The 9,143-nt window shown below is 45.4% G+C and overlaps 1 protein-coding gene across 1 annotated transcript in view; it reads left to right on the top strand.

Annotated features, from left to right (window-relative positions):
• Map2k1 (mitogen-activated protein kinase kinase 1) overlaps positions 1-9,143 on the top strand; it is a 63,001-nt gene that overhangs the window by 42,570 nt on the left and 11,288 nt on the right. Inside the window, exons 4-5 of the mRNA XM_021171980.2 lie at positions 811-888; positions 1,511-1,562. Coding sequence (XP_021027639.1) covers positions 811-888; positions 1,511-1,562 — 130 coding nt within the window. The remainder of the gene's footprint in view (positions 1-810; positions 889-1,510; positions 1,563-9,143) is intronic.

The raw sequence follows: 9,143 nt of genomic DNA, 5'->3' as shown, positions 1-9,143 counted from the left end.
CCTCCCCTCCCCTCCCCTCCTCTCCCCTCCCCTCAGACTTTTAGAACATTTGCTGCTTTTTCAGAGGACCCAGGTTTGGTTCCCAGTACTCAAATGTGGGTTCTAAGAGCCAAACCAGGGTCCTCTGTAGGAACAAGTACTCTGAGATGGTTGAACCGTCTCTTCCAAGACCTCATTTAAATTGTAAAAATGTGTGTGTGTGTGTGTGTGTGTAGAGCATGCACATGTGCACACACGTGGAGGACAAATGACAGCTTTTGTGAATTGTTTTTCTCTGTCCACTGTGGGTTCTGGGCCCTGGACTTAGGTTGTCAGGCTTTTACCCACTGGGCCATGGTGCTGGTCCCTCATAGCTAACTAATGTATCAAGTTTTTACTGTGCTTCATGTATATTAATTTGTTTAATCCATGTAACAGCCCATGATTATAATAGTGACCTTATAATTATTCACAGCAATTGCAAGTTGCAGAACCTGTTTAGAAGTACACTAGATAGTAAGGGACAGAGTTAGTGTTTAAACTTTTAGCAGGTTGACTATAGAGCCTGCACAGCTGACGCTATCTTATGCTGTCAGTGTAAAGCAAAACTTTTTTCATGACCACTGTATATAAGTCATTTGTTTAAAGAAGCTCACAGGATTTTGTTTGATTGTTTGAAGCCTGCCCAAGTTCTTTGATAGCTGGATGAAACTGAAGGATAATAATTCGTTAAACCGATGTGTTGCATGTGAAACTTACATTCTTTTTGGATTTTAATAGTTGAGGTGATAGAAATGTTGTCACTAACTGGTATGATATTCTTGTTCTTAGGATGGTGGGTCCTTGGATCAAGTTCTGAAGAAAGCTGGAAGAATTCCTGAGCAAATTTTAGGAAAAGTTAGCATTGCTGTGAGTATATAGTAGAGTTTTTTTCCAGAGTAACAAATTTTAGAAAAAGTTAGCATTGCTCTGAGTTTCTGTTCTAGAGTGACGAATTGAGAGAAAATAGGTAAGAGAGGAAGGTGAGTCAGTGAAGGAGTTTATTTCAGAAATGAGCTTGCTAGAGCATTTCCCATGGAGGATGACCTTAAACATCTGTATTTCTGCCCCTGCTGCTTCCCTACTGCTGGGATGGCAGATGTGCACCCCACACCCAGTTTTATTCTGTGCTGGGGATCCATGTGGCTCTTACTCCTGCAAGGCAAGCACTTTACCCATTGAGCTAAATCCTCAGCCTTGACTGTAGGTTAAAACCTGTGTCTGAAAAACAGGGCAAGGTATCTTTGTTAGAGGCAAGAAAAGGTCTTTAAAGTTGGGGGTTTAGAAAACAATCTTTCACAGAGTGTTTTGAAAACTTACATTGGCCACTCTTACCTTAGGCTAACAGTAGTGCTTTATAGAACTATAAAGTGATGTGGCTGCTTAATAGGCAGATAAGTTGTTAGTGGAAATGTGTAAGAAGAGCCATTGTTTTTCTAAGCCAGTCCCATTTCAGTTTACTTTTTTTTTTTTTAATCTTCCTCTCCTCCAGGTGATAAAAGGCCTGACCTATCTTCGGGAGAAGCACAAGATTATGCACAGAGGTAAGAAAGGATTGCCAGATGTTTCATTCTAAATCACAGTTGAAATCTGAAGGTTTCACATCTTTTAAAAATGTGTTTAGCTGGGCAGTTCACGCCTTTAATCCCAGCACTTAGGAGGCAGAGGCAGGAGAATTTCTGAGTTCAAGGCCAGCCTGGTCTACAGAGTGAGTTCCAGGACAGAACTATACAGAGAAACCCTGTCTGGAAAAAACAACAACAACAACAAAAAAGGGTGTTTAGTTTTGTTTTGGAATGAAAGCCCTTTACTCAACTGGGCATAGTGGTGCGTGCATGCCTTGGGAGGCAGGGGTAGGTGTATCTCTGTGCATTTAAAGCAGCCAGAGCGATATAGAATGATCCTGTATAAAGTGTCCTTTATTGTAAGACAAGGATCTTATTATGTAACCCTGGCAGACCTGGAGCTAACTATGTAGACCAGCTTGGCCTGAGAACTCAGAGACCCGCCTGCCTCTGCCTCCTAAATGCTGCGATTAAAGGCATACACATCATGTACATTTGCTGATGTAGTCTTTGTTTTGTTGTTTTAAAAGAATTATCTATTTTATGTATATGAATATACCATAGCTGTCTTCAGACACACCAGAAGAGGGCATCAGATCCCATTCCAGATGGTTGTGAGCCACCATCTGGGAATTGAACTCAGGACCTCTGAAAGAGCAGTCAGTGCTCTTAACCACTGAGCCGTCTTTCCAGCCTTGCTTGTTTTTTGAGACAGGGTTTCTCTGTGCAGCTCTGGCTGCCCTGAAGCCCCTCTTTTTGTAAGGCTTTCTTTTCAGGCAGATTCTCTTTAGTGAGGGCAGCATAGACCTCACCAGCCACTTACACAGCAGGTTCTGGATGTGCTCAATCCCAGGTAAAGCTTCACCTTCTCTCCCCTGTCCACACCAGTGCTTGGCCCTCTGATGGGCTTTTAATAGGTCTGTTGTGCCAGGGCATTAATGTGCTTGTGGTTGGTCACCGTAGGTTACATGCTCACTGTTGGTCACATAGATTGATACCCAAGCAAAACTATTTGGCGTTTCAGAAGAAGATTATAGTAATGAGGAAATTTGTTAATAAGTGTTGAGGAGAAGGAATGGATGTTGAAAGCAAACAAATGGAATGTAGGGTGGAGCACAGTACTAGAGCATGTTCTTAGCATGGGTAAGGTTGGGCTCAATTCCCAGGTATTTGGACAAAAGGAAGTAAAAGGGTTTCCATGGCAAAGTGACTAAGCCTTGAGTCAAAAATACATACAAACAAACAAACAAACAACCCAGTAATTCCTAACAGAGGGTCAAAACAATAATGTCTTTTAGCAGGAGTGAGCAGATAGCTGATAGGCCACATTCTGCCTGCTTTCTTTAGATTTTATGTTCTGCAAGCTAAGGATGATTTTCAAAGCTTGCTGACGGGTGATAGTTGTGTGCAATTCAAATTTTAACATCCCTGGCCAGGTATGGTGGCACATGCCTTTAATCGTAGCCCTGGGGAGGCAGGGGCAGGTAGATCTCTATGAGTTCAAGGCCAGCCTAGTCTATATAGCAAGTTCAGAACACCTAGGGCTATTGAAGAGACTCTGCCTCAAACAAACAATGAGCTTAATGTCTGTAAGTAAAGTCCTGTTAGAACACAGCCACACTCACTTGCTTGAGTGTTCTCTGTGACTGCCTTGTGCCTGTATTGGTATTTTCAAACAGTCTCTTGTGAAAGAAATGACTCATCCTAAAATATTTACTCTCCAGTTCTTTACTACAAAAGCTTCCTGTTGAGGCCCTGAAGTGGGTTGACAGCCATAGGAGGCCTTCCCTTTTCTGAAGAGAAAGACAGAGGGGGAGATAGGGACGGGGAGGGGGCAGAGAAGTGGGCCTGGAAGGAGAGGAGGGAAGGGAAGCTGTGGTCAGTCTGAATGTAAAGGAAATATAATAAATTAATTAATGGGGGAAAAAAAGCTTCCTGACCCAAGTTAAGAGAAGGAAGAATTGCCTTGGAGAACGTAAGCACCAAGGCTCTCAGCTTGTTTCTGTGGGTTCTTGAAGAATGGCTGGGATTAAAGGCATGTGCCACCACTGCCTGGTGGAGAGCAGTTCGTTAAGGGTTGCCATAGCCTAGTAACACAGAATACTAGAGAAGGAGGGGGAGAGGGAAGAAGGGGGAGCACCATGAAGGGGCAGGAGGAGACATGAGAGAGAGAAGTAATCGGTTTTCTGAGAAGCCCCTAGGAGTGGAGGACAGGTACTAGCTGGAGGGGTGGTGTCAGGAGGACTTGACTTTGGTCCTTTTGGAATCAGTGTCACATTAAAGTTGTGGGTTTGGCGCGGGGGGAGCTGTGATTGAACCTGCTGGTCATGGAGAGCAGTGACCTACTAACAACCCTGGGACCCTGATTGCCAGTCTGTTAGAGATAACAGTCAGAGAGGAATCTCATGCCCAAAGAAATTGGTTTGATATGGAAGTCTCATTACCTGGTTATTACTCTAAAGGTGGTCTTACTACTATCAATCAAGAGGGAAGGCAGCTCATAAGACCTGACACCATGGAGGAGCAACAGTAGAGTCATTCTCAGCCTGAGGCTAGGAACCATGTTAATTAGAGACATCTGTTGTGGGATTGTCTTCTATATGGGAACAGCTGGTTTTCTTGCTGGAGGTAAATGCTGACTGGCTCCACACAGTACTGCCCTGAGTGCCCGCCACTCAAAGGTGGCTACAGCAACTCTTTGGAGTTCTTCCAAACATGTCTTTTCCCAGCATCCTGGTTGCAGGTAAAACTTCATGGAAAGTTCCTTCCAACTCTACCCCTTAGAGTGATCCTAGCAAAACTGTAGGTAATTTATCTGTCTTACCTCTTCCATTTCTTGGGACAACCCAGGATCAGATGAAACTGGCCAGTGAATCTCTAATAGCACCAAGGTGATGGCATTTAATAAAAGAACATTAATCCTAGCATTTTGGAGTCAGAGACAGGCAGATCTCTGTGAGTTTGAACCAGCCTACTTTACATTGCAAGTTCCAGGCCAGTCCCAGTCAGGGCTAAGAACACTTTGTCATGTGTTATTGCCCCCTCCCCCTAAAACCCAAATACAAACATTTAATGTACGGTTCTAGACTGCTGTGTGGTTGCTGCCCTCACGGAGGTTCTGGTCCAACTTGGAGAAGCGAGACTATATAGTAAGTCAGATTAGAGATTGATGGGTGAATTGATGCAAAGGGCTGGGATTTGCATTGAGACGGTGGGCTTCCCTTCACCCTGTCAGTAAAGGCTAGGCTGTAGGAGCATGATTGGCAGAAGGTGAGCTGCAGTAAAGGGTAGGCTGTAGGAGCATGAGTGGCAGAAGGTGAGCTGCAGTAAAGGGTAGGCTGTAGGAGCATGAGTGGCAGAAGGTGAGCTGCAGTAAAGGCTAGGCTGTAAGAGCATGAGTGGCAGAAGGTGAGCTGCAGTAAAGGCTAGGCTGTAGGAGCATGATTGGCAGAAGGTGAGCTGCAGTTGCAGGCAGTGTGAGCACATGGTTACTTGTTACTCTCTGTTCGGATCGAGAGTAAGCGAGGACTAAAACTGTCCTTAAATCGTCACTCTCTCTTGAGTGTTTCTTTAAGGGCCTGGCCCTTTCTAAACCAAGAAGGATTGGGAAGTGGCCTCTTGACCTCTGATCTGGACTTTTTTATGATGCCTGACTTTGGAGCCTGGGTCCACATAGTAACATCACTAGTCATCGTTCTCACCCCTACCCCCATTTAAGGCAAATAAATTTCCATGGGCCTATCATCTTATGGCTCTTATTTTCCACCTCCTACTGAGCAAATTAGGTCGAACATGTCAAATGGGTTTTTAGCTCATTTTGTATGCAATGTATGATTAGTGTATGATTAGTATGCAAGGTAATAAGTCCTTTTCCCGTTAGCAGAGAGCAGATTGGCTTTGAGATAAGCCTGCTTTTCTTCTAAAGTAACAGAAATAGCACTTAATACAGGTGTCCTGGTTGGTGGGTTTTGGTGTGTCTGTGTGTGTCTCTGTTGTTTGTTTGTTAACTTGACATAAGCTAGGGTCATCTGGAAAGAGGGAATATTAAATGAGAAAACAGGGTTTCTCTTCCTATCCTGGAATTCACTCTGTAGACCAGGCTGACCTTGAACTCACAGATCCCTACCTGACTCCCCTGCATGCAACACCATCACCAGGCTAGGTCTTATTTTCTTGGCTAATGATTGATGTAGGAGAGCCTAGTTTACTGTGGGTGAAGCCACCCCGGGCTGTGATCCTGAGTGGTATAAGAAAGCGGCTGAGCAAACCACAGGGAGCAAGTCAGTAAGCAGTTCCTCCACGCACCTGCTTCAGGAGTGTGACCTGAGAGCTTCTTTTGGTCATAGTGTTTTATCACAGCAGTAGAAACATATGGAAGGAGGGTGAGGGTGTGTGTGTGTGTGTGTGTGTGTGTGTGTGTGTGTGTGTACACGCGCGCGCATGTGCATATGAGAGTGTGTGCCTGTAGGTGTGGAGGAGTTGACATTATGTCTTCCTCAATTGGTCTCTGCTTCATTTTTTTCAGACAAGGTCTCTTTCTGGACCTTGGAGTTCTCTGATTTAGCTAGCATGGCTGGTTAGTGAGCCTCAGGGATCCTACTGTCCCTGCCTCCAGAGCACTGAGATTACAAGTGTGTACTCCTGTGACCCACAGGTCCTTATGCATGGCAGGCACTTCACTGCCTGGGCCATCCCTTAGCCCCACCACAGGTGTCTTTGATGGGAAGGCTACTTTTTTATTTTTGTCAAGGAACTTCATTATGAATCCTCAGTTTCCTTGTCAACAGGGTGGGCCTGCTCTGCCAGATGTTGCTGTAGAATCATAGAAATGAGAGAACAGGGATCGAAGGATTTCCCTTGCTGACCTCTTTTTCTACTCTGCTCATTGACTGTGACCCCTGTTGTGTATGCCGGCCCGCGGCCTACATGAACTGGGTATTTCTGGGGTTGAAAGAGACTTAGACCTCGGGAAAAGATAATGAAGCCAAGACAAATATTTCTCTGATCGAGGCCCGAGAGTTTACTAAGAGAGTGTGCTTATAAGGGGAAGGCCATCCCCTGCCAGCCCTTTCTTGGTGCCTGGCACCAGCCCGTAGGCGATCTACAGGGTGTGTCTTCGGAGTCTCTAGGACCTTTCAGCAGGAAGCTGAGTCTCTCAAATAGAAGAGCAAATAGAGCCATCAAGGTCAGAAGGCTCTACCCTAGGTAATCTTAGTGGCAGCAAGGTCAAAGTCTGGATCAGCCTGCTTCAAGGCTGAGGGAGGCTACAGACCTCTATATATCTTCCTTTGGCTTTTCTTATATTCTGTCTCCAAAATCTGTACAACTGCTCAGAATGTCATGTACTGTAAGAAAGGAACCCTGGACTCTGTAATGTGTCAGTGATATCATTTGTGTGCCCATTGCTGTTGGGCTAGGTGAGCGGTGAGTTGGTGAGCGGGTACAACCTAACGTGTCTTGGCTAGGAGAGAGAAAATCCTTTAAATGTGTTTGTCTGGGCGTGGGTTTGAGATCTTCAAGGTGAAGAGGATTAAAAGAGTTGCTGCTTAGGACTGATGGGCTTCCTACTGGGACTCTGCTGCTTGAATTTAGCTACAACCAGGTGGAAGACACCTTGAAGGCCTCTTGCAGTTAGCGAGCCTGGAGGAGGTGAATGGGCTGGAGCTGAGGAAGTAGCACGTGGTAACCAGAGGAGGTAGATCTCTCTCACACCTGGATTTCCAGGATTTCAGCCTGTCCCAAGGCAGATTGGTTCCCAGAAAGGCTCATTGCCACAGCCAACTACAGCTTGCTAATGGCTTTACCAAGCTGAGCTCAAGGCATGACTGGTGTGTGAGCTGTAGTCAGGGCCTTGACTCTCTAGTTTGGCAGGAGCCCTCCATTAGGAGTCTGGAATTCAAATCCCAAACTACTCTTAGGTTGCCCTGCTGTTAATGACAGCGACAATGCTGTGGTCTTCATCTGCTCGCAGTTCCCAGTACCCTCCCACTGCTACTGGGAGGAGCAAAGGGAGAGTGTTCCAAAGATCTGGGCCTTCAGCTTTGGCTTGCCCAAACTCCTAGCCTGCCCCAGCTGTCCTCAGCTGTTTTCAGCTGTCTTCCTTACATCCATTCTTTCTCAGGAAGTGGAACCTGGTGGGAAACTAGAACCTTTCATCAGCACTCTCGGGAAAGTTTAGGTGGGAAAAAATTACATTTACAAGTAATGGCTAGTTGAAGGCTTTGGAGTTCTTTGTTTTTTTCTTTTAAATCTCTGCTGCTCAGTTCTCTGAGGTCCTGGGTAGCCAGAGGTAGCTCCATGAAGGCTAGGAGTAGACTCATTTGAGTCAGCTCCTTCTTTCATTTCTCCATCTTAGGACAGGTTCTTAATGCTCTTCTAAGCATGCTGGGAAGGGGGTCAGATCATTTGAAACGTAAAGTTGCTATTTTAAAAAAATCTCCTTAGGGATTCGGAAATGTACCTCAGTTGGTAATGTTTGCCTAGCATGCATGAAGTCCTAGATTTATCACCAGCACTGCTGGCCCGCATCCTTAATCCTGTTCCCAGGTGTTTGGAGGCAGGAGGATCAGAAGGTCAAGGTCGTCCTCAGCTACATAGGACGCTTGAAACTAGCCTGGTTTCATGAGACCATGTCTTCACAATACGTAAACAAGAGCAAATAAAATAGCTCATTGCCTTCAAAACAAACATTTCAGTTCTCACTGTTTAAGATCCTGTCGCTTTCGGATCCAGCCTTCATCACAAACAAGCCTGTCTGGCATCCGTCTGTGTGTCCCTCTCCATGCTCTTCTCCAGGCTCTTCTTCCTTCCATTCTCTCCTCTCACTCTCTTGGGTGTCCCACCCACACCTGTCTCCTGCCCTTCTCTTCCTGCATGCCTGGCTCATAAAGTTACATCTTAGGGAGTGCAGCTAAATGTGCCCCACCCCCCAAGAAAAAAAATAAAGGAGACATAGAACAAAGGAATCCCCTGGAAGGCGGAGGGCTTCACTGCCTCTTTCAAACACCTGCCAGCCTTGCCAGCTAAGCAGCTGCCAACAGGTGGGAGATAGCAGCTCTGTCTGTGCTATTGTGGTCATCCCTGTGTACACTATCCCTCTGGCAATCGCAGCCTTGTAGACAGTGACTGTGCCCTTCTGATCATTGCATAGTGCAAGAATTCTATGTAGCATAAACAAGTGGCTCCCAAGGCATTTGTAGATCCTTGTTTTAGCAGGTAGGAAATGTTTAGAAGTTAAACTTGCCATTATGTGCTTTGAACCGTGGTTATTTTGGTGTCAAAAAAAAAAAAAAAAGAATATTTTATCCAGTTAGTTTTACATATAACTTTTGTTGTTGTTTGGTTTGTTTTCCTTTTTGGTGCTAGATAAGCACTCTTTCTCTGAACTGATGAACCCTCTGCCCTTACTCTTTGATCTGCTTTTTCTTTCTTTCTTTTTTTTTTTTTTTTTAAAGAAGCTATTCCCCAGCCGGGCATGGTCACACACGCCTTTAATCCCAGCACTCGGGAGGCAGAGGCAGGCGGATTTCTGAGTTTGAGGCCAGCCTGGTCTACAGAGTG

This window comes from Mus caroli, chromosome 9 (genome assembly GCF_900094665.2).
Source record: "Mus caroli chromosome 9, CAROLI_EIJ_v1.1, whole genome shotgun sequence".
NCBI classification, from domain to species: Eukaryota; Metazoa; Chordata; class Mammalia; order Rodentia; family Muridae; genus Mus; species Mus caroli.
The sequence above is the reverse complement of the archived record's forward strand: the minus strand, read 5'-3'. Positions and strand labels throughout refer to the sequence as shown.